The 27779-nt window shown below is 53.8% G+C and overlaps 1 protein-coding gene across 1 annotated transcript; it reads right to left on the reverse strand.

The window, feature by feature from the left end:
• On the reverse strand, positions 19-27500 carry LOC110408529 (tyrosine-protein phosphatase non-receptor type 11-like). The gene is made up of 16 exons (XM_021417325.1): positions 27370-27500; positions 13252-13374; positions 7907-8101; positions 6668-6860; positions 6456-6575; positions 6177-6290; positions 5694-5790; positions 5094-5173; positions 4299-4454; positions 3704-3835; positions 3246-3400; positions 3011-3078; positions 2546-2697; positions 2231-2331; positions 1750-1869; positions 19-1389 (listed from the first exon to the last, which is right to left on the reverse strand). The coding sequence occupies exons 1-15, from the start codon at positions 27381-27383 to the stop codon at positions 1785-1787; spliced, it is 1785 nt and encodes a 594-aa protein (XP_021273000.1). The 5' UTR covers positions 27384-27500; the 3' UTR covers positions 19-1389; positions 1750-1784.

Genomic DNA, 27779 nt, shown 5'->3' on the forward strand with positions numbered 1-27779 from the left:
GGAAAAAAGAAAAAAAGCCTCGAGAATATTCAACATTTATTAAAAGTGCAATAAAAATAAAACAGTTTTCCTGTCCCACGAGAAGGGACTGGGAAGACCAGCCAGGAAATACAGCCAAGGGATGCCAATGTGCCTTCATTCAGCCCCTCCTGCTCACTGCTCAGGGCTGGCACTCGGACACCGAGGTCCCAGACAAGGCAGAGGGGCAGTGACTGCACGTGGCCAGAGACCCCGGAGCACATCAGCACCCTGCGTGCTCCAGAAGTCAACACTGGCACTCTGACCCCAATGAATCCTGCAGAAAGGGGTTCTATTTGCAGACCGTAGGGCTGGAACAGCAGGAAGCCCCGGCAGACACAAGTCAAGATTCATCAACAGAGCTGGAACACTCCACTCAATAACACACTCATCTTTGTGGCACTGGACAAATCCTAAGTGCTCCTACAGCACCCAGCCCAGCAGACACAGCACTTGCTTTGTCATATAGTTGCAGGGGGAAGGAGAGGTCACGCAGCAAGGTAACGGCAGAGCTGCATCAAGCTTAGAGGGGCCCAGCTCTACAAGTTCAGCTCAGCCCAGCATCCTAGGGTGTGTGACTCACTCAGGGGGGCTAAAAGCACAGTGCACAGTCAAAGCTGCTTTCCTGCTCATCAGCCACGCTCCAGCTAGGTGGGCTTTCAGGGCTCAACACCCACACCAAGGTGAGGGTGCTCACCTCTGCCTCCCAGTCCTGCCACGACACTCACACGCAGCTTCAGGCACGTGCACTCACCTGCTGGATGGCAGGTGGGCTTCGGCAGGGTTGCATAGAAAGCTAAAACTGCTACAGCCAGAAGTGTGAGGAGAAGAATCAACAGAGGCACAAATACCTGGTTTCCAGGCAGCGCTGCTTCCCACCTTCAAGGCAGCAAAGTTAGCCTGGAAATGAGTCTAGAAGCAAACACTTCTAGCTCGGAAATGATCGACCTAACGAATACACTGAAGTGCACTAATACTTGACTAACGCCCTAAGTGGGCAACCCTGGGAAAGCTCCTAAGCAAATAGGCATTTCCATCATTCTTAACGATTTGCATGTAAAAAATAACAATCTTAAGTTAAAAAAAAAAAAACAAAAAAACACCAACAACAATTAAAACAGCTTTGATGCCCGATGAACGTCCAGAGGCACTTCCACATAGATATCAACCTACTGATACAGGGGAGACCAGGAGAAGGTCCTTCTCAGGAATAAGTCAGCTCAAGGCATGTTCTTAAGGCGAAGACTCTGCTTGCTTCTTAGCTCCTCGCTGAATCCAAGGTGCTCGGGGAAGGCAAAATGGGCAAAAAAGCATTGTCCGCAGTTGCAGCATGTGAAAAGGGTGGACGTAAACACTGTAAATCCTGCAGTCCTAAACAAGAAGGAAGAAAGAGGGCACGGCTCACACCTGGGAGAAAAGCGCATTGGTGTGACACAGAGATACTCCCAGCATCCAAAATCTCACTGTGTTCACATAATCTCTCCCCTACAAGATCGGGCACACTTTAAAACAAGCATGTTTGCTTATTGAGATCCCATTACCACACTGCTCTCTGTTCTGCCCTCAACGGCTGCCCACAGCCACATCTTTAGGCTCTAATTTCATTAAAGCCAATTTGGCTTCCCTGATGCAAGCAGAGCCGTGGAGATCTGCATGCGCTAAAGCACACGGGACAAATGCAACATAAACAGACAGCAGTGACACTCAGCTAACTGAAGGGAGCATTCCTACCTGCACAGCCTCCGTACAGCTCACCTCCGGCTCCTCTATCGCCCCGTGTTACTCATCCCTGAAACCTTTGGGCTTTTGATGTTGACGTTCTCGTAGACGGAAGCTGACTCATCATCAGCCCTGTCAAGAAACAAAGCCTTGTTGTGAACAGCCTCGCTGCTCTGGATGCATTCCCAGAGGCAGGTGGCTGGTCGGAAGCAGGCAGTGGCCTGGCCGAGTTCCCTTTTTCCCTCCCCGTAGTCTGTGGGGCTCGAGACACCGCAGGCCAGGGGCTATTTCCCCTTCTCCTTCACCGCAAGAGGAAGGTGGGCCGCCATCGCTATACTGACAGTGTGGTGGGATCACCTGCTTATTTTGAGCCATTCCCATCCAACAGACAGGAACTGGTGAGGTTTTGGGAACAGGAGAGGAAGGATAAATGCTGGGGACCAGGCTCCGGCCGTCCTGCTACTGCTACAGGCAGTCCTGCTCCCAGACTTACACAGGCTGGGCTCGTGGCGGAGGGGGCTGCCCTTTGGCTCTGCCTTTTTCCACAGGAGAGTATCCAATATTCAAGTAGTCTCGCTCCTTCCTTTTACTTCTCTGAAGGAGAAAACAAAGATATTAAAATCCCACTCAGAGCCAGCATAGAAGGAAGCCTTGCAGGATCCCACATGCCAGCAGGGAGCAGTGCCTGTGGGTTTATTCCCATATGTTCAGGGCAGCACTTGGGCTCCAGAATGAAGGAAGTGGTTGCGGTGCCTGGTGTGGGGCAAAATGTGCCCTTGCTCCTCCAGCCAAGCTGAACAGGATTCACCTGCTCTTCCTCCAGCCTCTTCTGCTCTGCCTCAATGAACTGCTGGACAGCCATGTAGACAAACTTGTACTGGGCCTCTGTCTGCACCATGCCCGAGCGCTGCCTGCGTACCATCTGGATCGTTTTGGGGATGTCAATGTCGCAGTCCAAACCTGCTCAAGAGCCAGAGAGTGGGAAGGGGCAATCAGGTTGAAAAATTGTTCTTGCTTATCGCTCTTCTGCGGTTTAAACAAATAAATACAACCACTGCTGAGAAAGGTCAACCTGCCTAAATGCTCCCGGCTAAGAGAACTGAGGGTCCAGACATGCTACGAAAGTCCCTCTCACCCCAGGTTTAGATCCAGTCTGAACCCAAAATGAGACAAACCCATTGCTGAGAGATCACGGGCCACTGCTTGCACCTGAGCAGGCTTATCCCATAACAAGGCAAACAGTGAAAGGCACAAGACTGACACAGAGACATACCTTGCCTGTGAATAATATCCACCAGAATGTCAATCACTATGATGGTGCCTGTGCGTCCTATTCCAGCACTGGAGAAAGAGAAGGAAGGCTATATTTCCCTATGCGCATACCTGTATTACCTCTGTTTCCCAACTGCCCACCACCAGCTCATGTGATGAGCCAGTTGCAGGCAACAAAGGGAAGAGATGCCCTTTTTTGTCCCCCATCCCCATGGCAGAGCTCCGCTGGTTCCTACCTGCAGTGCACTATGATCGGCCCGGTGTCTGGAATGCTTCTCTGCGTCCGATTCACTTGGTCCAGAAAACTGAGAACCCCTCCTGGTTCATTGGGCACCCCGTGGTCTGGCCAGCTGAAATACTGGTAGTGTTTCACCACCCTGGGACGCTCATCCTGCGGGGAGCAGAGACCCAGTGCCCATCAGAAGGAGCACCAGAAGGCTTCTCCTTCATACACTGAACCATTAAGGTTGGAAAAGACCACTAAGATCAAGTCCAACCGCCAACCCATCACCACCACACCCAGTGTACCACGTCCCTCAGTGCCACCACACCTACATTCCTTTCCCATTAACAAAACTGGTGCAAAACAGCCCAGAACTTCCACCAATGGGACCATTTGGTAAAAACCAGGAGATGCCCCAGACCCCAACCCTGGGGCTGGGGAACCGCCACGTGCCAGCAGCAGAGAGCTCACCCTGTCCATATGCAGGATCTCCAGCTCCCGAAGGTAGTAGCCCTGCGCCTCGCGCTCGCTGACGTTTCGCACACAGATGCACCCGTACTCCTTGGCACAGCCCTTGTCTGGCCAGTAGCGGAAACACTTGTTCTGCAGCAACACGGGAGAGCTGCTGGTGAGCCAAGAGTGGGGAGCTGGGGGACAGATCCCAAACGTCTCACCCAGGGATGCTCTGCGGTCAAAGGGTGAGCAGCAATAGTGCAAAAAATTTAAGGAGAACCACACATGCAGAGCGTTCCCTTGAGGTGGGGCTCGGATAGGTTCTGCAATTACTTTCCTGCCTCCCAGCAGCTTGCAACCTCCTGCTCTGCTTCCCAGCTTGCTGCAAGAAGCCCCTGCCATCGTGGGCAAGGACCTGCAGTTGTCCAAGCAGGATAATACAGTTAGGTTGGCTGCCCAGACTAATTCATCACCGATTCCACTTCACATTTTAACACAAGCCCCTACCAGCTACCCAGCCTTTCGCTTCTGAAGGCTTTGGAACTGGTTTGCATCCAGCCTCCCAGGTTGGCACAGGATGCAGGTGACATCGGGGCTTGGCAGCAGCTCTCACCCTGCCCCGCTCCACTTCCTTGGTTGTCATGACAATGACGTGACTGTTCTCTTGGTACACCATGGTCCAGAAGTCGTTCACGGTTGTCTGCAGGCAGCCCTGGGTGGCTATGTAGATCTTGCAGTGCTCCGAGTTCCTCCCATCCTCAGGGATGCTCTGAGGAGAGAAGGAGAGCAAGGGGACTGAGAATTGTTTTAGTGCACCCAACAGCAGCAAAATTTTGCTGTGCAGTATTTGGGAGCCAGCCCATTTTCCTCTACTCATCACCCGTGGACATGAACTGCTCCCATCACCAGCTTCAACAGAAGCCACCATCACCAGTAAAACCTGCCTGCCTCCAGGGACCTTTGTAGCACACGGTCCAGAGCACAGGCTCAAGCCACCAGGCACCTGCAGAAGTTGCCTGTGAGGAAGTGACCTTGAAGGTTTCCCAGAGGAAGGTGTGTAAGTGCCAGAGCAGCACTGCTGTAAGTGCTTCGAGCAGCTCTCAGCTTACAGATAGCAATTATAACTTGACCCCTGAGATAATGGGCAGTGACAGAGAGCCTAGGCCAGTCCCCTGAGACTCCCTGAACAGGTAAGGAAAGCAGGAGATAGAGTTAAACTCTTAGATCAGGGAAAACAAAGTGTTAGAATGATGAGATCCCTGAGGATACAGCAGAAAAACCCAGTGCTTGGCCTGGAACCAGAGAAACAGAATGGCTCCTGACCGGCTGTTCCCTCAAGGCTGGTCCCATTAGTGCATGTCCCCACCACAAACACAGCCCCCACACGCTGCCTTCCCTTCCCAAGTACCTTGATGTAGTTGGCATTGATGTAGTCTGAGCCAGGCACGCTCTCATCCACGTCTCGGAGTGCCACCCGCGTGGTGTCAACTGAAGGAGAGGAGCACAGAGTGAGCACAGGAGGGCACTGCCATGCACAGGGGCACCCGTGGGCTCCCACGAGGCTCTTACAGGGAAGAGACACGAGGATTTACTGCAAAAAAGGGTGCATGATGCTCTCCTAATAACACTTAGCAGTGCGTGCTGCCTGGTTCACAGCCACGCTGCCACTCCAGGGTGGATATTGGTGATAGGCAGTGCTACAGACTGAGCTGAGCTCAAGTTCTCCAGTATCTCCTTTGGAGCCTCTAGCTCTGGCTCCACGTCACTTTTTAACTATGCTTGAGCATATGTGGACTTTCAGCACAAAGAGAGGATAGCAATGTACCCATGTGCTAAGCAAAGGGGAAGGACCAGGTTAAAAAGGGAATGGAGGAGGCTGTGAGCAAACTGGATCACTCCAACAGGACAGAGTACTCCTCCCTCCATTCAGGGTGACCCAGCCTTACATAAGGCTGTAGAAAGTCATAGTGAGAAAAAAAGCCCACAACAATATTCAGCATCTCCTTACAGGGAAGGATGTTCTTGTAGCGATTCTTCGCCTTGTTCTCAGGTCGCTGCCCCTCCTTCCTGGGGTACAGGAGCTTGCACTCCTGCTGTTGCAGCATCTGTGGGCAGAGCACACAAGAACAAACTGTTCTGGGCACACGAGGGGACGTGGAGGCTCTTGTAACTAACTGCTTGGCTTCCCAACGCTGAGGGAGTGCTGGCAGGAGGGGAAGTGGGCCGAGATACAGCTTGGTGAGGGACCTAATTGGTCCCTAATCGGAGGAGAAGGCAAAGAGCCCTGCAGGGAACAACAGGCACACAGCTGGAGGATGGAGGAGAAATATGAGAAAAGGCAATGAAAGAGGGCCAAGAAGTAACTGAAGACAGAAAGCAGGGAAAGGAACGATGGCATTGCAGAGAGATGGAAAACCATGGCACTCTCACGCAGGGACGATGATGCTCACTTGCAGGCACAAGTGGGGCAGAGCGTGGCAGCCTCCCATACCTCAAACTCCTCCCAGAACCCTTGCTTGGCCTTCTCACTGTGATCTGCCATTTTGTTCAGCTCCCTCACTCTGTTTTCAATGTTGGCCGCGTTGATGCGTGTGGCATTGAATGGCTGAAGGACAGATGGAGACAGAGCAGAAATCACTTTCAACAGCAGAAGGACTTCCTTTTCCCTTGAAAAATGGGTTCCCAGAGGGGGACTGGCAGGAGTCAGATCCACTTTGGAGGCCAGGTGGCAAGTCCTGAACCAACAGCTGTGTGCTACAGCAGAGCTTACCTGCTTCAGGTGGACCACAGCTCCCGATTTCTCCACCATGGGGTTTTTCTTATAGTGCTCCACCAGGTCTGTGAGGGTGTCAAACCTCTCTCCTCCCCCCACGTCGTACTTCCCATCTGGCTGCAGGAGAGCGACAGAGGCATGGTGAGACTCAAGGCACAGCTCCCGGCTGGGGCAGCGTGGAGGGTGAGCACGGGCAGCACGTTGCCCACCTGGTAGTGGATCATCACATGGGTCACGTGCGGTTTGCGGTCCCCCGTCTCCATCTTATCCTCATTTGTCAGCACCGACAGGACGAAGTCTCCCGGTTTGCTCTGGCTCTCCCGCACCAAAAAGCTGCCTGGCTTCCCCTTCTCCGTCAGAAGCTTCTCTGCCTCCTTGCCAGTGAGGTGCCCATGGTACCACCTGCAGAGGAAGGCGCAGAGCATTGCCTTTAGGCAAGAGCTACTCTCCCTGCTTGGGATGATGCTCATGGGGCACTCATCTTTGGGCTCGCAGAGTGAGAGGCTTTGGCATGCTTTGGGAGCAATTTTTGGAAAGGACTTTGCTTTTGGACCTTGCTGTGGTCACTGCTGCGCACCTCCCAGGTCACCTGGAGAGAGCAGGGGGCTGTGCTCAGCTCTTCCAAGCCCTGGTGTGAACAGGAGCAAGCTGCTCCACCTCCTGTGGTTGCATACACCTCGCATGCACACACCCCTGTCCTCCATCTCATCCCTCCTAATGCATTCCCTTACACTTACACTGCAGCCCTAGAGAAACTTAGTCTGCCTTTGAAGATGCTGGCCTGCCAGCCAGGAGCTCAAAACACTTTTCCAGGGGCAATGGGATGGCATCACACTACATCTCAACCACTCTGGCCCAGAGGGCAGAGTCTACAGAACAGCAGTCAGTGACGCTGAGGCTTTTAAATCGCCCTCCCAGCCACTCCAAGCCTGTCTGGGAAGACCTCTAAAGAGCAAAATCCCTTCCTGCAGGTTATAGGAGACACCAGTATCACAGGTCTGTGCGAGCTGCAACAGAAGGCAGGACGGGGCAGCATGGAGAAGCTCAGCCCTGCTTACAGCATTGCTGCTGATCAAGGCCAGGTCCCGGAAATGCTGCAATCCTGACGCACCCTGCTATATTCTGCCACCTCCGTCATTTCTTATATTTAGAGGACCCGGGCCCTTTTCCCTCTCCTCTCCCTGGTGCAGCTAGATGTGTGGTCTGGAACACAGGCTCTTACAGAACTCCTTTGCCAAGCCAGACTGTTCTTGGCGGCAGAGCAGGGGGAAACCCAGCCGAAGGGGCTTTCCACTTCTCCAGAACTTCTCCTAACAGGAACGGCCACTCATCCCACGCTGCAATCTGGTACGAGTGGCAAAACCTCGCTGGCAGCAAGGCAGACCACGAGCTGGAGGGGCTTCCCAGTGCCGCAGCTGGCACGACAGCTCCCACTGGGGTCAGCTTACCTCTCCGAGGTGGGGTCCTGGCAGTTCAGGGGGTACTTCAGCTCGATGACATTGCTGTTCTTCTCCCGCAGCAGCCCCTGCTGCTCAGTGTAGTACTGCACCAGCTCCGCGAGGGTGGCAAACTTCTCGCCTCCGTACAGGTCATAGTAATCCCCTGTATTCTGGATCTTAATGTGCGTCACCTCATCGTTCCTCCTGGGGAAGAAAGGCAGATGGGACTGTCAGCGGGGCAGAACGGGCACTCGCCTAGCCTCCCTACCCAGAAGGACACCTTTCCAAGAGGCAGGGTAATTGCATTTTAAATGCACTCAGCAGCCACTCCACCAAGCCCAGCAGACGTGGCTGGAAGTCCAAGGCTTGATGGACAAGCTCGGTCAGAGAGATTTGTAAATCTGGCTAAATTTCTACTTCTTTTTTTTCCTTCCCTTTTTTTTTTTTTTTTAAACTGTGCTGAGCTTTTTCCCAGCCTCTCAGAATTTGTTGCTAAAGCAACCATGACAGCGAGATGCAGGAGACCCAAGGTGGTGCAAAGCCGCGTATCAGGTCAGACAAAAAAGCCATTTCACGGAGCGTGAAATTAGAAATGCTACATTGCTCTGTGCACGAGGTTAAACGGGAGGAAGAGCTCTCAGCTGCGGCGCTGTTCCTTTCCTGCAGCAGAGTATGGCCCTAAGCAGAACATGCAATGCCATGGGAATACGTTTCTGATAGCATCGGGCAGCTAGCCCCAGCTTCACAAAACCACCTCCTCTCTAGATACCAGGACCGTGGGATGAATGGGGAAGGACACAGCAGCCCCTGACAGTGATGGGATGGCCAAACCACCCCTGGGATGCACTCACATCACCCAGAGATGTGCCTGCCTTTGTCTTGGGGATTAGACAAGAGGAGAGCAGAGCAGAGCAGAGCTGGACAATGAGTTCTATGCATACCACACCTCCAAGAGCCCCCAGAAGCTTGGCAGCAGTATGTTAACAAACCCATGTGCCCTCCTCTGGGCCTGCCTTTAGCAGAGACACGGCTTGGGCCAGCAGCACTCAGCCACAGCCCCCACATGCCACGAGGTGCTGCCCAAAACGCTGCCCTGACAGATGGCCACAACCCCACGTGCTCCATCCTGGCTGCTGGTGGGGAGCTCATCAATGCAGAATCCGTAATTGCAGGTTGCGCTCGCACAGCTCTTCTTGGATGCTCTGCCTGGCTTGGGTCAGGCACTGAGGTGATTTCCAATTAGAGCCAACCCAGCTGAAACAACCAGCAGCACAAACGGGGACAGCATCCACTGCCATCCCCCTGCACCAACAGGGGAGCACGAGGCTGTCAGCCAGGGCCGAGCCATGGAAACCTGCATCTGGGGTGGAGCAGTCAAACACAGAAGAGACACAAGATAGAATCAGGCTGCTCATGGCAGCAATGCTTTGGGGACAGACCCCAGCTGTTGGCAATGCCCGGTGAGGCACCGTCAGCTCCTCCCGGCCCATCTGCTGCACGTGGCTCCAAGCAGGCCGTGCCAGCCGTCCCATGGGCAGAGCCTCCAAGCGTTCACCTCGAGGGCACGAGCAGAGCTTGCAAAATGGAAACCAGAGCAGGTCATGAGGAAAGCTGGGAGCAGGCCGCGAGGGACGGCCTGGAGGCCGGGCTGGCCCCTGATTACTGTGCGCTTTCAAGCTGCTGCTTGGCTCCGGCCTTCCAGGCCAGCAGCTGGACATGAGGAGCCCTCCCACCGCAGGGAAGGCAGCGGATGAAGCTGTGCTTGGGCCATTTGGCTCGAGGCTCCGGAGTTCCCTTCTCCCCACACGTCTCAGTCTGTCGGCCTACAAAAGGCTCCGTTCACGGAGCCACCGCCATCCCATCGAGCGCTTCAGGGATGAAAAGCAGCGAAATAATCGGGATCATTCATCCCCTCGGCCCCCAAGGTCAGGCTGAACACAAAGGGCATTGATCCATTCCCTTCTCCCTTCTTTTCTTCTCACAGAGCTTGCGTCACCTCGGCAGCGCCAAGCTGGGGCAGAGCTGGGCTCCACACGAGCCCATCCATGGAACCATGCCCTCAGCGCTGGCTGCTGACATAAAGCACAAAGAGACACCCAAAGAGGCTCAGCTGCCCCGTGCCCGAGGGCTCGGCTGCTCCAACAGCTTCACTCTTTATGCAAAAGGCAATCTCTGACCCTGAGAGAGACAGGAGGGCTTGTGCAAGGTCCCAGTGAGCAGCGGAGAAAAGATGGAACATGGAAAGACCCTCTTCAGCGCAGGAACTTGAGTATTCAGGAGGAAGTTTGCATCACATTCAGGATAATTTGGAAAAAGTTAATTCACTGTCAGCCAACATTACGATTTCTAAAATGAATATTGTTCCTCAAACGCATCCAGTGCACAATTTAAATACAAAATGAGGACATTTGTTGAATTGTTGCCTTTCGTTTACGGTAAGCATTGAAGTGGTTATTTCTGTCTCTGTGAAAAACTGTTCTTATTTCCACTAACAGCACGACTGCCTCACTAGATATACAGCAGGGTTTCCTGATCCAAAATAATCCAGCTTGTGAATCTGAGCCTAATGTTTTCAGTCCACATTGCGTTGACAGCCAGGGCAGATGCAGCCTACTCTTCTTTGCAGTGAAGCAGAGTTGAGAGGAACGTGCAAAAAAACCCAACACACACACACCCCCCCAAAAAAACCAAGCCCAACAAAAACCAACTCAGCTCCACAAAACAACAAAACTGTTTGTCACTGAGAGCAAAGAACCACTTTAAATATAAGAAATATAGTTCTCTCTTGCATCCCATAGTCTCTAAGTCATGTGCTTTTCCTGCTTGCATCAGACAGAGAAAACCTAGAGTTTCACAGCGTGCACGTATGAGCCCTCTGACAAGCTGCAAAAAGCAACCCAAAAAAGCCCCAAAGGCTCTCTATGCAAAACTGGAAGGTTTTCCCACAGGGCTCAGAAACTTTGCTGAATGTTTGGTTTCAATTAGATGACAGCTTGGGCTCTCAGACGAAACTCACTACCCACCAACAAGCGACATTTCCACGCAATCTCAGAGATGCAGCCAAGTGAGTTTCAGGGATTAGGTATGGGTTTTGAGTTCTGCACACCTGCCTGAGCCCTGCTGGAGGTCTGCACCCCCTGGAGCTCCAGCACACCAGGACCATCCAGGCATCAAGCTCCGAAGAAGCAGGATCAGACCTATCCCTCACTAAATATTTGTATTCAGGGCTTTACTAGGGCTGGGAGTTGCAGAGGTAAAGAAAGGAAGGGAGAGCAGACACAGGATTTCATGGAAAACTTGTAACTTCTGCAATGTTATTTCCTAGCTCCTCTTCAGGGATATGCATCTGGATGTGCACCAGCACGTAGGTCACCTGCTGTGTGGTCTGGTCAGCCAGAACTCCATCGCCTGCTTTCCTTGCAGCCCACATCCTCTCCCTAATTAAACAGAGCTGCCTTTCCCCTCGCTGCCTCTCAGAAATGCTGGAAGAAGCTGGAAGGAGGGCGAGAAAGGAGAAATATGTCTCGCTTGTTCTAAAGGAACCTATTCATTGTGTACTCTGATTCCCAAAACCATCTGCACGCATCTTGTGGGGCCGTCAGTTTCGGGGGGGACAGGAGCATGTCGTTCAGATAAAGTAGAAGCAGAAGCTAACCAGCGACCACATCCAAGCAAATCTTCCATGCTCAGGACTACTGAACAATCCTATGGAGACAGAAAGATGGGATGAACCAGGGAGAGATGAGGACTTGCAGGTAAAAGCAGTCCATGAAGAGGATTCTTCCCTTGTCTTCAGTTCGAGATGCCTCTAAGCTGGTGTGTCATGGTTCACGTGCTTTCCTGGAAACATGGTACGTGTCACAGCTTTGGTTTCCTTTTGGTCAGACTTTCCACTGAGTGGGCTGCATGGTAGTGCTCAGCACCATCACACTAAGGCACTCCATGCTGCTCTGCTCTCGACACATAGAGCACTACTCATGATTGAAGGGCATTTCCAGACCTTATGAGCAAAACAATGTTTAATGACAGCGCTTGCTGCTGTCAGCAGCGGTCCAGCCCCCTCCAATAACCTGCCACTGAGAGCAGAGAGGGGCAAAGAGGCTGGGACAGCACAGGGGAAGCAGAGGACCAGGAGATGGGGAAGGCGACTAACTGCAACAGCAGCAGTGTGCAGGGCAGAGCCAAGGGAGGGAAATGACACCAAATTGCAGTGTGACTCCACAGCCCAAGTGCAGTAATGCAGGTGTGGGCATGACTCTCATAGCAAAGCAATTCCCTGCTAATTCAGGGTGATGACACTGCTGGTTGGGCATCTTTCCACGTCACGACACTGTTGCACAGACACGACCTGCATCTGCTTGCACAGTGCCTGGCTCAGCAGGTGCTGTCAGGACTTTGCTGTATGGTCAGGCAACACCCCGACTCACAGCATTACGTGAGAAGAGACACAGAGCTCACGTGAAGCCCAACCCTGTTTCACATGTATCCCCTTCGCTGTCATTGCTTGCTCCAGGCAGATCTCTGGGTTTATTTCCCGTTCTAATTAGGCAGCACTTCCACCTCTCTCATTAACTCTCAGCCACATCTCATTGCAAGACGACGGATGAGCTAGTGGAGTTGGATCCCTGCCCTGCCAGAACGCCATAGGAGCTGCGATGCTCCATGCCCCAATGGTCAGAGCTGGGAGAAGCAGGCAGCATTCCCTGCCACAAAAGGCAGTGTGCACAAAACAAGGCAGCTGCAAACTCCCGCAGGAGGAGGAGTGCAGGTTCAAGCACAGGGAGGACTGCAAAGGGGAAGAAATGAAGAAATTCTCCATCCCTTCTGCTGTTTGCACAAAGTTTCTCTAAACACTGCGTTGGTGCAAGGATGTATAAAGTCGTTGGAGTTTCCTAAACAAAATGAGGGTTGTTTAAACTAAACAGAAATCACCATTTCTGCATTACAAGTGCCTGCAGGAAGCTCTGCTGAGCTCTCTCCCTGCAAGGCACCAGGCTGGGTGGTTCTCATGGCAAGGGGTCACAGCACAGCCTCCTCCCCTTATCCTCTTATCACGGGGACTTGCTGGGTCAGTGACACTCTTTGCCTCTTCCCCTATGGACACAAACAGAACCCCCCCCAAAGACAGCTTCAAGACGTTCCACTTAAGTAGAGATGAGATAACTGGGATGGAAGATGCTCTCCCCAGAAACTTGAGTGAGCACGTTATCTTCCTCCTCTGCACCAGTGGCTCTAGAAGGATGTGCCACGAGAGGAACCCAGAGACGTCAGCTCCGTGCAGAGCTTTCTCCCTGCTAATGGGAGCAGGGTGGACAGCCCCTTCCCCACACCTTCCCCCGCTGCTGGCTCCTTACCTGACAGAGAGAGTGAAGTCTCCAGGGTTACTCTTGCTGGGCCGAGCCAGAAAGCTGCCATGGACCCCCCTGGTCAGGAGCAGCTTCTCTGCCTCGATGCCACTGATGTTGGGATGAAACCACCTGCAAAGTGCAAACGTGACATGTGAAAGGGCAACGACAGCCCCTGGGTGCCAGCCCTGACCCCCACCCACCACGCTGCAGGGGCGGCTCTCAACCAGAAGCCCTTACCCACACATTGTGGTGGTGAAAGAAAAGCTCCACTACCAAAGCACTAAGCCTCTCATTCTCTCAAGCACGGATACAAGCCTCAGCCCTTCAGTCTCTCCATCTTACTCCTCTCCCAGAGAGGGTCCTGCCCTCTGGATTACAGAAAGACGTCCCTTTCAAATCCCATCCAGAGGGAAAGCCACACTCTGGTTTGCAACATGTGGCAATTAGTGTACTTACGTACAAGGACAGAGAAAGAGAGGCAGCTGACCCACAGGGAAAGATGTTTCATCATATTACACGCTGCTTCAATGAAATCTTTGTGTTTCAAGTGACATCAAACTATCCACTGACCTCATTTCTGATGCTATCACCCTTGATCAAGTGCTTTTGATGGAATCACAAGAACTGGTGTTTCTCCAGGCTTTAACATGTGCTAAATATGCATACCAGGCTAATGATTTCCCTCGTGGCACCACTTCTACGGCTCAACGTTTCAGAAGCCACCGAAAATCCACTTTCTAAATGCCGGGCTCTTTTGAGTAATCTCATGCATCACGCAAAGAGCACCCCAAGTGAGAACCACAGGCAACGCTCTCCCATTTTAGCTCATGCACCAGCAGACATCTCTGTACGAAACTGCACGACCCAGCGTCTTGCTGAGTGCCTGCCTTGGGAAACACACCCAAAGACTGACTCTACAAACGCTGCACTCATTCGAGCGTGTTTGTCTCAGAGATACACACTGAAAAGGTCAAGAAATGTCACCGTCTCCTCCACAATTGGAGATTTCCTCCCTCACACCACAACCCAAACAGTTTTGTTTAAAGCTCTGGAGGAAGGCGGCTGTATTAGGAAAGGGCCACGCAAACAGATGGTAAACAGGAATCCCAGCGTTTCCAAACCTCGTATTCCTGACATCACCAGTGACACCCTTTTAGAAACCCACCCTGCGCAGGGCCAGCACTTAGCTGTTCTGCAGAACTCCTCCTGGCATGAGGACCGAGCCTCTAATGGAGCTTAATGGAGCTCAGGGACAAGGCGAAGCTGCCAAGGGCCACACATCGTGGTTTGTTCTGAATGCCTAATGGCGATGAAAACAGCTCAGAACGCAGCAGGAGAAAATGAAGACAACATCTTGGGCACCAGGAGCAGCGGGGCTGTGCGTCCCATCTCTCTCCAAATGGATGGTTGGGTGGTTGGGAAGGGAGGGAAGCGATCCATTGCTCTCTTCCTTCTCCTTCGCAGCTGCTTTGACCAGAGCTGCTAAATCAACTCGCACCAACCCCATCCAGCACCTTTTTCTCAGCAAAATACTGCACGGGAATAGCAAGATTCCCCCTGCAGATGCCTACAGGAGAAGGACAGCACAGCCCAATGAGAAGCAGGGAAAGAGCCTACAGGGTCACGTCTGAGGGCCCGTCAACTCTGATGCTCTGTTTGTGCCACCCAGCAGAAACCTAAACCCTAAGTGCCTTTTCCCTCATCACTCCCACTGCTTGGACACGAACCAATTCACACAAGCACACACAGGCTGCTTGTTATTTAGCTTGCAAAAAGCACAAACAACGAGCTGGGGAGGAAACCTCCGCAGCCCTCACAAGCAGGAGAAAGCAGACAGGCAACTGCCAAACTCTGAAGTGAAACAAGAGGAGGGCGAAAAAGAGAAAAAGAGCCCTCTGCAAAAAGAAGTCTGCACCTCTCCTGAGGATTCCTACCTCAAAACAAACCTCATCACATTGGGCTCATTGGACTGTGAGGGAGGTCACAACCATCACAGCTGGAGGACCTTCACCAACACAACCGACTTCACTCCGACCTGGAGCAAGCTGTGCTTGCACAAACCATTTTCAGAGCTGTTTTTCACACCGGGCTTTTACTGAAGTACATTTGTTGGTAAGCAGAACCAACCCACGACACAGCAGGGGAGAAGAAAGCACCCACCCACACATCCCTTGCTGCAGGAGGGCACCACAGCCTGCAAACTGCCTCCCGCAAACCACGCCTGGAGGAGCAGCACCACTCACAGCTGTTTATAGGGCGGTCTGCAATATTTATAGGAGGAAACCAAATAGAGAGGATCCAGACTAGATGCCCCAGCCTAGGAGAGAGGAAAAAAATCAGTATTAACATCATGCCCTTGTTTCATGCTCCCTGCCCTGTGCAGCTGTGCTTTTTCTGCTGGAAATGCGTCCTCGTGCCTTGGGATAAAATGGAACGTGGCAGTGGGGATGCTGGGTGCCAGCATCCTTCTCCATCAGGAGATGGGCTCCTGGAAATGCCCGAGGTGCCACAGAGGGACAGAGCTCTGCCCCAGCACTGCCCACCACCAAACACCCGAAAGCCATTGCTGTAGGGCTGGGATGTGCTCAGGGTATCCCCAGGGAAGCCACCTCTGAGTGCTCAACCGTTGCGTTGGGTCTGAAGGGCAGCTAGCCCAATGCAAGCTGGAGAAAGTGGAGCGTTTTAATGGTAGCTTGTCTTTGTTAGGCTTGGAAAGGATCAGAGCTAATCTGGCTCAAGAGACAACGCCTACGCACGCCGTGTGCGGTGAGCACTGCTCGGCTCAAGGAGCTGGAAAAGGGGGACAAGGGGACTAAGGCCACCAGCCCTGGGCCCCTGCCAAAGCCACCCACCTCCCAGCCCACATCCAGGGCAGGGTGCACTCTGCTCTTAGCGGCCAAGCAAATAAACAACAGCGGGCTTCTTCCAGCAGAGAAACGAGCAAGGTGTGCGTTAACTCGACAGCAAAACTGCTTTTGCTTTCACGATGTTTCCATGCTAAAATCATTAGCGTTCACATCTTGATTGAAAGCTGCTCTACACAGGCACGCCTGCACATTGAGCATCTCAAACCCACAGCAGCCTCCTTTGTTGTCTCTAGCCCGGCGTGATGCAAATCCCATCAGAAGAGTCATTATAGCAGGCACAGCCCCAAGGGAACATGCTAAATAAACATACCCTGCAAATCTCCTCAGTTCTACATACAGGTAAATATTTTCATTTTCCTAAAGCAATTAGTACCATGACAGCTAGTCGTGATTGTGCCCAACATCTAATATCCCCCGAGACTTCTGTTAACAACGGGAAAACAACTCCCCAAAACTTATTACATTATAAAAATCAGCATAACCATTCCCATAGAAGGTACACAACCTGTCTTGCACTCTCTGGGGTGCAACACTCGCTTCTATAAAAACCTGCTTGCTGACAATCTCATGCTCAGGTGAGAATCATAGAAGGGTTGGGTTGGAGGGGACCTCAGAGATCACCCAGTCCCAACCCCTAATGGTTTATTACTCTCTCTGAGTGGGTACACACTCAAACTTAGCCAAATTCCACCACTCCCGTGGGCAGGGCAGGGTGCTCTTGAGCTCTTCCGTGCCCCTTTGCCAACAGGTTTGGATGCCACCTCGAAGAAAGCCTCCAGTAGACCTGGGATGGAGAAGCATAGAAGCAGCCACATTTCTTCATGAGATATCACCGAGGTTCCTAGTGAACCCTTCAGCATCAACGGCAGAGGAACTGCTGGACCTTCAGGTAACTAGATAAGCAAGATAATTCCTGCCAATGGCTTTGGCCTGGGCATTTAACTCCCCACACCCTTACCCCATAGCTGGACAATGGTTGAATGACCACAAAAGCAAAACAGGAGGCAAAGCAGGCAGGAGGACAAGATGCGCTGCTTTGGAACAAGTCATACACCCTTCTGCTGCAAAGCAGAAGTCAAGCTCTATTTCAGCGGGAGCAGATTACCAGCCATCAGCAATCCCAGTGCGCAGCAGGCAGCCAGGCTGAGGACGCACATCTCCAGCCAAAACCTCCTTGAGAAAGGCCAGCTTTCCACCGATGCCCTGCGCAAAGGAGCTTGGCTTTTGTTCAGCATTTCGTTGCCTTTTTTTTTTTTTTTTTCCGTTCAATTTCAAGGCACACAGTCAGTGAGAGTGTGTGCGCACAGGGACTTCCCCAGAGAAAACCCCAGCAGAACAACGCAGACACTGTGCTGGAGAGGAGAGAGGGGGCAAAGCAACCCAGCAGGGGCTCAGCGATGGGCACGGACAGCTTTGCCACCATTAAGAATGGGGTGCTGATTGCCCTAACCATGTTCAGGTCAGAGGAGGTCTCATCCTTCCCCTATGCAGGGGGAAGGGCCCAGCAATGAACCCAGAGCCCTGCACTGGGCACTGCAGCCCTGCTGAAACAAAACCCTGGCACTGGTTTCCATAGACGTCATCGCAAGACAGAGCACGGGGCAGAGTGGTTTCAGGCAAAGAAACTGACTGGCGCTGGAGCCTCATTAAGTGTTAATTAATATAAATTCACATCTGTCCTATCTCCCTGACACATGCAGGAGTCTGTGCTCATCTACTCCCTGTGATTCAATTCCTTTCTCTGCATTATTCAGTCCCCATTATTCTAGTCCATGCTTGCTGTTGGCACACCTTTCTTCTCCCCCCCCCCTCCCCACATACTCTGTCCCATTCTTTCTCCTTCTGATCCATCCACCCCACCTCCTAAAAGCAGCAACACACTCGCTGGCTGCGACAGCATCTCAACAAAGACTTTCAAGTGGGTCAGGTGCCCGAAGCAACGACTTGGCCTAAGAAACTCGCCAGCCCTTTAAATGTGGCCAGCACCAGGACAGAGACATCACACCGTGCAGCTGAGGCGCAGATGTCACAGGAAGGTCCCAAAGGGACTAAGTGCTCACGATGTGAAGTCTGGAAAGGAGAACGTGGGAGAGGACCCGAGGCAGCGTGGGCTGCTGACGTGCACCCAACGGTTCGTGCTCCTAAGAAATGCCATCTTCAAAGATGAGAAGGGTCCAAATGCAATTATGCGGTCACCTGTTCACTCCCTGGGGGGAAATCCAAGGCTACTGCACAGCTCAGCAGCTCAGAAATAGCAATTCCCAGAAGAAAAGCCAGAAGAGCATTAAAAAAAAAAAAAAGCAAAAAACCCTGCAAATGCAAACCCTCCTTTTGCGATGGATGCTATTTTCATCACTGGGTGAACCTTAAGGACCAAAGGTCTTGCTCTGCTCCTAGAAGCTCAGCGTGATAGCATTGCTACGGGGACTGAAAATGAAAAGAAAGAGTCACGCTCTTCCCTCTGACCCCAGCAGAGGGTGGGACATGGAGCAAGAGCCCCTCCCACACATGGAAAACATCCTTCAGCATCCAGCCTGGCACCCTGCAGATAAAGGCTGACAGTGGCCAGGAGAGGAAACCACGGGCAAAATTAAGACCCGTGGCACAACAATACGTCTTCTGCAGACGAAGATGAGGGTTTGCTCTGCAGGGTGAGAGTGCATGAGCCCGTGACACGGCCTTCCTCTGCAGCCAGAAGCAGGGTTGCCTCGGCACTGCATGGCTGCACAGGGGATGTGAGAGAGACTGGCACCTGCCGCCTTCTCCTCGCCTCGCTGCAGCGAGCAGCTCTGAACCTGAGCACCACAGCTTGCACAGAGCTGAGTGCATGCACTGCTTGAGTTTGGGGCATGCACAGGGAGCATTAGGCCAAGGGGGGTGCGGGATATGGGGGATAGTTAGTGTGCACCAAGCATCTTCCCATCCTGCCATCCCCTTCCTGGCATCCCACTGCGACAAGTCCCCACTGATCTCAGTGTGGGCCCAATGCCCCAAGGGCACACTCTCTTGTTTTTAAAGAAAGCAGAAAAACCCCTTATGGGATACACAGGACCGAAACTGCTGGAAAAAAAAAAAAAAAAAAGGTACAAATTGTGCTTCATCCCCATTTCCAGAGTGGGAGAGGCAGACCTGGCTCCATCCAGCCAGCACGCATTCCCACACCCAGCTCTACTCCCCGCAGGAAGCTGGGGCTCTTCCAACTTGCCCAGAGGACTTACACCCATGTTCCCTTAATTAAAAAAGGTGTAGCAAGTGCCTGGAGCTCCTCTGAATCCCTCAGTCCCAAAGGTGTGGGAGGGTGTTATTCTCAGCTGCAGTTTCCACACTTTCTGAATTAACTCTCCAAATTGGACTTATGGTTGAATCAGCCTCAATGTGCATTCTGCTGCTGGGACCACCAGAAAAACATGGTTTAACCTCGGCCAGGCATTGCCTACTGGTCTCTATGAGTCCAGCGGGTCACCATTCATGAAAGCTTACTGCCTGCCTATTGCAGATGTTTTTGTTCTCACAAAACAAGCTAAAATTACATCGCAGCCCACCTGCCAGACCGCTGGGGCATTGCAAATAAATATATCACAGCAGGCAGGAACGAAACCAGCCCAGCTGCTGTCTGAGCAACAGGCTTCCTCCTGGAGCAGGAGGGCGTTTGGTTCGCTCTGTGCCATGATCCCATGAAGCACAACACACCCAGGGCAGAGGGAAGGGAAGGAGAAACCATCACTCCTATAAGATGGGATGGAGCAGCGCTGGAAGGAGAGTGAGCAGAAAGGCCTAGGGATGCTCGTTATCAGCAAACCAAAGCGTGCTCCGCTACGGCGAACGGAGAGATAAGCAGCCATTAACGCGGCGCTGCTAACAAGGTAATGCGAGATACGGATCTAATAACAAGCCATAAATAACGTTCTGTTCCCAGCAGGGATAACCCCTCCTGGGCTGCACTCAGCACCGCCAGTCTCACCGCTTTAATAATCACATTAATGAAACTGCCAACACAGTGTTTCCCGGTGCTGAAGCCGGCCCAAGAAGAAAGTCACCGTCACCACTCGCGTGCTGCAGAGGCAGATGAGGGGTAATTTCCACTGGAGAACGTTACACTTCTGCAGAAATACTGTTAATGAGCACTGTTAATCACTATTCCCACTCCAACAGCACCCACACCTTTGTAGCTCACATCCCGTCGCAACCATGGAACCTTTCTTGGTCTCTGTGCCTTCTCCCCTTCGTCAAAGGCAGAGCAGACATCCTACCTCACCATCACTGCTCGGGGCTCCTGGCTGTGCAGAGAGGTTCGTTAGTCCACAGAAACCACAGGAGAGCTCAAAGGCAGCAAGGTCCGTTAGGATGCAGGAGGTGGGAGCTTGCCCTAGGACGTGGCAGGCAGCGTGGTGCCCGGTAGGAACATCCCTACCCAAAGCGGTGGAGCCTGGGACGCTCCGAGCGGAGAGATGACAGCTGGTTCTGTACCAAAAAGCACAGTTATTGTGGACAGGAGAGGGGGTGGAGAGAAGAAAAGGAAGTCATCTCATCCTCTTATCGGCACAGCCCCGGCAGCTGTGAGCTGGGTGTAAAGAAGGGGACCGGCAGGGTAAGCGTGGTGCGGTGCGTGCCGCCAGAGACAGGCAAGCCATCTGCCTAATGGCAAGGTTACATGCCCTCCAGACTTCTGCTCCAGAGCTGAGCGAGGGCTCAAGCAGCGGTGCCTTTGGGAAGAACGAGGTTTTCAGGTGCCCCAAAGCATCTTTTGCTTCTGGGGTTTTCTAACGTATGCTTAAGAAGTCATCCCCAGGTCGGTTGCTCTGCTATCTAAGGTGGGATTCACAACGCTGGTGCACCCCATTTCTGCTCTGGTCTCCCACCAAGCAACACGTCCTGCTTGGAACCAAAGGTGGCTGAGACTCCACGAGGAGCACAGCCCAACCCAATTCTTGGACAGTTGGAAGGACATGGAAAACCCATCACAGCACACCAGCTGGAGTTCTCCACCCTTATCCCCCATGAGAAACAGGCACTTCCTGAGGGTGGTACAGAGCAGAGCCTAATTCTCTCCACTGATTGCAGGAAGAGCACAAGCCCAATCCCAGCAAACCCAGGACCACGGCAGCCCTGCAGCTGGACAGCTGGCTGTGGCATCCCTGCACCAGCAGCTTCCTACAGCAGGAGGAACGAGACCTCAGAAGGCTGCGGGCTGGCACACAACAGCACACACATCAATCAAGGCATTAAATGGCTGGGAATGCGGCTGCTGCTGCAATCCGGAGTATTTAGTCCATTATCCCGCAGACACTTAGCACAATTATGGTTGCTTTGTGGCTAGCCCTTAATGTGCCAGCAGAGCAGCTGAGGCACAGAGGAGATTAGGGATCAGCAGCAGGCTCAGTGCAGAGCACTGCTTTCCCTTCACCCAGCTCAGTCCTGGCCCCATCTGTTGTGACGGCCAACATGGGGTGCCCAGACCAGATGCAGGGCACCACACACTGAGAAGGAGTCAGAGAATCACAGGCTCCATCATTCCATGGCTGAAGGCAATGTTGGAAATCCACCCACACTGTGCCAGGGAAGGGCTGAACTGGTGGCTAACAACCCAGGGCACCAGCAGCTCCACGGCCAGAACAGGGCTTTCCTTTGCTTGCTAACAGCACTTCTGTGCAAACCTGTGCTTTAAAATAACCACCACTCCCCTACTACTTGCACTCATGCACCGTGCTCAGTGCTGTAGGTGGGCGGGCAGCAGCATGGGTGAGAACCAGAGATGCTGGAGATAAAAGCTGTGATGATACAGCAAAAAGGGGGAACAGGAGGTTGTGTTAGCCCCCCGTGCAGCTGTGCCTTCCATTTCCACAGGACCATCCCTGAACGTGGTTAGGTACCTCGACCAAACTGGAGGTCTAAGCTTTGGAGAAGCCTCTTCAAATTGCAGATGCAGGGCATCCCACTTCTTCCTTTCTGCAGGACGGACACTGAAACCTGCTGACTTCCAACCTGAACGCTTCAAAATCATGACTTCCTCACTAATAGTGCTTCTCAAAGCGTGCCGGTTTCTATTAGCTTTGAATATCGAGGTGACAACACCGAAAGTTTCCACTGCTGCAACAGCAACAAGCTCTGGCCACAACCCCCATGGGAGCAGGACTGAAACTCCCGGCCGAGCTACAGGTGCAGATCAAACCCCATTGCTGGTGCAGCAACACCTTTCCTTGCACACGTTGGAGAAAGCTCCAATTAAAAACACAGAGCCACAGAGTAGGAAAACTGCAATCTGCTGGGCACTCAATGGCCAAATGGGGCAAGGAGTGGGCTCATGGTGAATGCATGGTTGCAGCCCCCTTTCACCAACCCACACCAGGACAACCCCACGCCCTGCCCTGCAGGAGGAGGTCAGGGGAAGGAAGCAACACAATGCAAGGCACAGGGACTGCATGACAGCGGTGGCCCAATGGCACACCCTGGTCAAAGTGTTGGCCAAGTTCTCAGGTCCTTTGCTCCATCTGGTGGTTAGAAAGTTCTTAAAAGCTTTGTGATGCGCTGTGCGCTGCATGTTTGGGGTCCAGCATCCACTGCAGCAGCTGGATGATGGGAGGAGGGTGATGCTTAACCCAGGCCATTCTATGATTCTATGCTTTCCAAAGTTTAAGCAACCAGACCTGAGCTATGGGAAAACCAACATGCTTTGTTCGGCCAGGAGTGAAGAAGAGCTCCTTGTTAGGATCATTACAATCAGAAAAGACTTGTATGATCCCCAAGCCCAACCCATCCCACCATGCCCACTGACCACATCCCTCAGTGCCACATCTACACGGCTCTCGAACACCTCCAAGGCAACCCAGATGGCCAAGGAGCTCTCACTCCTCATTCAACGGGTTTCTTCCCAAGTACAAAAACAAAAGTCAAGGCAATGAGGAAGAAAGGCAAGAGCAGAGCCTAGGGAAGAAGAACCAGGTGATGGCCTCATCGCGGCTTCCCCACTTGGCACCAAGGCTGCTCCGTCCCTACCACGACACAGCACTGGGGCGTCACGCGTGCTCCTGCTGAGCCCAGAAATCCTCAGCTTTCAGGATTATATAACCCAACGAGCTAATTAAAAACGAGGAGGTCTATTTTGGACCCGGGCAGGGTGTCAAGACTAAAATATAGCCCGTAACAGGCCCACGTCCCCTTTGAAGAGTCGCCAAGGCTATTTTTTACCTTGATACATCGTGAAGAATTGGAGGGAGAAAAAATACCAGGGCTATATTTAGAATTTAATCAGTGGCGGGGCTCGTCACACTTCTTAGAGAGGAGACCGATGGAAATAGTTCAGGGGGGTGGGAGGAAGGATGGGGGAGAGCAACAACAAAAATCAAAACACCCCCCTCCAAGAAAACCAGTCAACCAAACAGAAAACCACAAAAATAAATGAATAAATAAACAAACCAAGGCCAAAACCAGCCCTGGAATCCCCCTTACATGGAAAGGATGCGGCTCAGGGGTATGAAGGGGCTCGGTCTGCTCAGTCCCCAGCAGCTCCCAGTACTCTTCCACTAGCTCAGGGCCAGGAGGAGAGGAAGGGGAACATGAGGAGGAGTGGAGGACCAAGGCCATGTCACCCTGCACAGACAGGGGAGCACCACCTCCACCAGCCCTCAGCCCCAGTAGCTCCCTTGAAAGCCAACTGGAACCTCAAGCTGACCAAAAAGGGAACTTTCAAACCTATTGTTTTGCAGAGAGGAAGGAAAAAACAAACAGAAAACCCCACCACGCTCACTGTGGGCGAGAACTGCAGCTTGCAGCCGTGCTCACAGGTCTGGCACTGAAGGGAAACCCCATGGGCAGTGTGGGCACGGCGGTGGCAGCAGCTCTGGTCCTGCTCAGCCCATGCAGGAGGTGTGCACCAGGCTGCATGCATCTCTCCCCATCGCTCGGTGCCTTTTCTTCTAGGCCAGACAGCAGCCTGCAGATCAGCTTGCATTTCACTGGGGAAGATGAAGAGCAGAGGCTGGGCAGCACGCAGACAGCTGGTGCGCAGGAAGCCTCGGGCAGATGCTTGCCATGACACGGGCTCTTTGCCTGATAACACAATCAGGGCAGCCACAGCGAGCCCCAGCCCAGCAGAAAGCTCAGCTCACCCCTTCCTCCCCCTCTGCTGCTTTCATCACTGAGATAAGCAGCATCGTTCCTTGCCGAGCTGCCCCAGCCCTCAGCTCCTGCACGGGGACAGCAGGGATCGCTGCTGCAGTTTGCCCTGTGCATGCACGCTGCTGCATCAGGGGACATTCTGCTCCAGGCACAGCTGGATGGAGGCACCAAGCCCACCCCATCCCAGCAGCACCTCAAAGGTGCAGCAGGGGATGAGACTCACCCCCTTCTCTTTGCAAGTGGATGCAGAAAACCTCCTCCACCAGATCCCAAACTCACAGCCGCACTCCGGCAGACCACCTGCTGCAGCTGGAGCACTGCAACACCCTCTGCATGTGGGACATGGGACATGCGTGCAGCACCTGCAGCAGGGCAGCAGCAGCTCGGGAGGAGATGCTGAAGCACACATCTCCCCCAGCAACACCCGCTGCGAGCAACGGAGATTTTTGGAAACCCCTATTGATACGGCAGCAGCGGGAGCTATTTGCACGAACAGAACGCCTATACAGGAAAGGCACAGTTCCTGCTTTCCAGCTCGGGTTCATGTGAAGAATTTCCTCCTTCCCCTCAGCCCCGCGCAGGAAGCCTGCAAGCACAGCAGCCCCATCATCTGATAAGGCCCCGTCCTACGCGTGCTTCCTGGAGCACAGCGCGTGGCCGCAGGAGCCGTGCTCCATCCCTCCCGGTGCATCCCGCGGGGCAGCGGTGCCCGAACGCCGCTTGCGCCCAGGGCGCTGCCAAAGCAATGGGACAACTCCACGCCAACCGCAGGCAAAGGACGGAAGCGGTGCTCGCAGAGCCACGCGCGTGCACACCTGGAATCCCCGGCAGCTCCCGGAGCACAAAGCCACCATTCATCCCGTCCCTGGGAAGAGCCACCTCCTAGAAACCCGATAATTGGAACCGCAATGGAAGGAGCCGCGAGCAGCTCCGGAACCGCAGAGGAAGCTCAGCCCGAGCCCGGCTCTGGCAGCGGGAGCTGGAACACTGGCTTCCCCACTGCAGACGGCGAGGAATTCTGCTTGGCAGCCCGCAGGAGATACAGCTGCATCCCAGGAACGTGTTCCAGGGCCGAGAGCACCGCGTTTGTCTTGGGACCGTAACAAGAACAGCTCGCTGCCCTGGGGATGCTGGAAAATCACCCGGGGCCCGATCCAAAGCCCTCTCCTTGGCAATGGCAGCTCTGCTTCTCCGAGCTGGGCTGTTAACCGTTCTTATTCCCTCCCTGGAAAAGGGGAATGAGAATATTTGTGCTTCCTGCACCAGGAATCACCACCTCCCCCCTGCACCCAAAGGCCAAAGTAAGCAGCTCTTGCAAATACTTCAGCTTAATATTGACATTTGCTCTCGAGGCAGGAAGCATGTGTTTTCTCACTGGTAATGGCAGCAGATGACGGAGGCTGGGCAGCAAGAAAGGTTTTGGGATGCAGCTGATGCACAGCGATGGCATTGCACAGTGCTGGAGCCACAGCATCAGGACCGAGGAGCTGGGACCTCCACAGCCCATGGCACGGGCACCACTGCGCAGCCCGTCCTGCAGACCCAGGGCAACCCCTGCTCCAGAGGCAGACGCCGGAAAGTGGCATTTCCTCATTTCCTCCAGACTTTTCCTTCCTCCCAACCACAGCATCCCAGGAAACCTGGCCCTGCAGACAAGGGCAAGGCCCGCACCGGCTGCCATCCACCCCGTGCTCCAGATGCCGCGTTGCTGATGGCACCGCTGCAGCAGGGCTTGGTTCTCCCTCACGTCACCCGCCTACAATGACGCATCACAGCAAGGCCCTAAGGCGGCCATAAGGAGGGGACAGTCACAGCAGGCCGGGCACCCCCCAAAGTGCAGCAGGCTCGCAGCAGCTCCACACCAGCAGCTCCACACCAGCCATCAGCCCACTAATGCCAAAGTGCTTTTAATTCCAAGGGAGCCCATGTGAGCCTGGGGGAAAGGATGGAGGTGCAATGCTGACAGCGCACAAAGGATTGACTCTAGCGCTTTGGCTGGGCCTTGCAGCAAGCATTCCTTCCCAGGAGCCGCTCCCAGCTGCCCACCAGCATAGGTGGGGGAGCTCAGAGGGTGCACCTGGGCTCAAGCAGAGGGAGCAGGGCATCATCCAGATGCAGAAAGAGAAAAGATTCCATCCCAATAAGGCTGGTACATTATGTGATGCTGCTGGGAGAAAGGACCAGGTCTGAGCAGTGCTGCAGAGCAAGGGGCAGCACATTCAGCACGTGGGTGGGAGAGATGGGGGCAATAGATGCTGGCAACAGCACATAAGCTGCTCCACACAGCTCTGACCCCTCGATAGATCAGGGATGCTCACAAAACACCACTCAGCACCTGTTGCATCCAGAGCTGGCTGGCAGAGAGACCCAAAAATCCCATAAATCAACCAAGACCCTGAATCATAGCATCGTACAAATACGTGCGAGGAGGACCTGGAGTTATCAGATGCTCAAGAGACCCCCAACTCACGACCTGCCCACATCCCATCCCATCCTATCCCCAAACAAGCACTCCCTGCCCTGTAACTGACCCCCAGTGCAAGGTGCCTGCCAGCTGTACTCCCATGCCACCGCCCTCCCCAGGGCTCTCCTAAAACACATTTGACTTCTGACAGCAAAACCAGCCCCTGCAGGTCACCCTGCGGCAGGAGGGCGGACAAGAAAGACCAGCCCCACACCGGCTATGGGGAACCATGAAGCATGGGGCAGCTGTGTCCTGCTGCTCTCAGCTCTTTTAGCAAGGGGCCACTGGAGGAGACGACACGGCGGGTGGGTGCCTGCCCCTCCCGAAGGGGAAGGAGGAACCAGGGAGCGATGTCCTCGTGTCCGATGGGCTCCTGCTGCCACCGCAGAAAAGAGAGCGAAGCTGCGAAACAGAAGCACCGGCACCGCTCCGGATGCTCCGAGTGCCTCGTTCCAAGCTCCCACCCGACAAATCTACCCCGAGCAAGTGGGCAAGTTTGCTCCAACCGTCCCACACCTCCAGCCCCGCGGCACCGGCACGCGGGACAGCGGCCAGAGAAGGAGGAAAACGCTTCGACGGGGCGTCGGGGCAGCAAAGCCTCACCCCCAGCACGGACCCCCCGAGCCGCCCGGCAAACCCGGGTGGGAGCGGAGGGCCGGGGGCAGCCGCAGCCCTTACCTGCGGGAGGTCATGGCTCCGCGCGGCTCCGCACCGACTGCCGCGCTGCCACCGCACCCGGCGGGCGGGGAACCCCGCGAGCGGGGAAACCCCTCCCAGTGACATCACTCGTCCCCGCCCCCAGCATTGGCCACGCCCAGTAGTTAGCCACGCCCCCTCCGTTGACCACGCCCCCTTTCCCCTAAGCCTTCCCAGGCAGCAATCTCAGCTGCGCGCTAATTTGGGGCTGAATTCATCAAGATGGAGAGTCGCCGGCAAAACTTAACGCCACTGGGCGCTGAGCTCCAGCGCTGCGCTGTTCTCCCCCAGCTCAGGGGGTGGGTTCCCCCTGTCCACCCCGTCCACCCCGTGTCTGTAGTGATGCACGCAGGGTGATGTCCGAATTTTTGGCTGGGTCATGCCGGGTGTGC

This window comes from Numida meleagris, chromosome 20 (genome assembly GCF_002078875.1).
Source record: "Numida meleagris isolate 19003 breed g44 Domestic line chromosome 20, NumMel1.0, whole genome shotgun sequence".
Taxonomy (NCBI): Eukaryota; Metazoa; Chordata; class Aves; order Galliformes; family Numididae; genus Numida; species Numida meleagris.

What these genes read in the sequence shown, in the direction of transcription:
- LOC110408529 (XM_021417325.1), bottom strand. An exon ending in AGGAAGTGGAGCGGGGCAGG is followed by an intron (nt 3,836 to 4,298) that starts GTGAGAGCTGCT and finishes GTGTTGCTGCAG; the next exon opens with AACAAGTGTTTCCGCTACTG. An exon ending in CCGATCATAGTGCACTGCAG is followed by an intron (nt 3,079 to 3,245) that starts GTAGGAACCAGC and finishes CTCTTTCTCCAG; the next exon opens with TGCTGGAATAGGACGCACAG.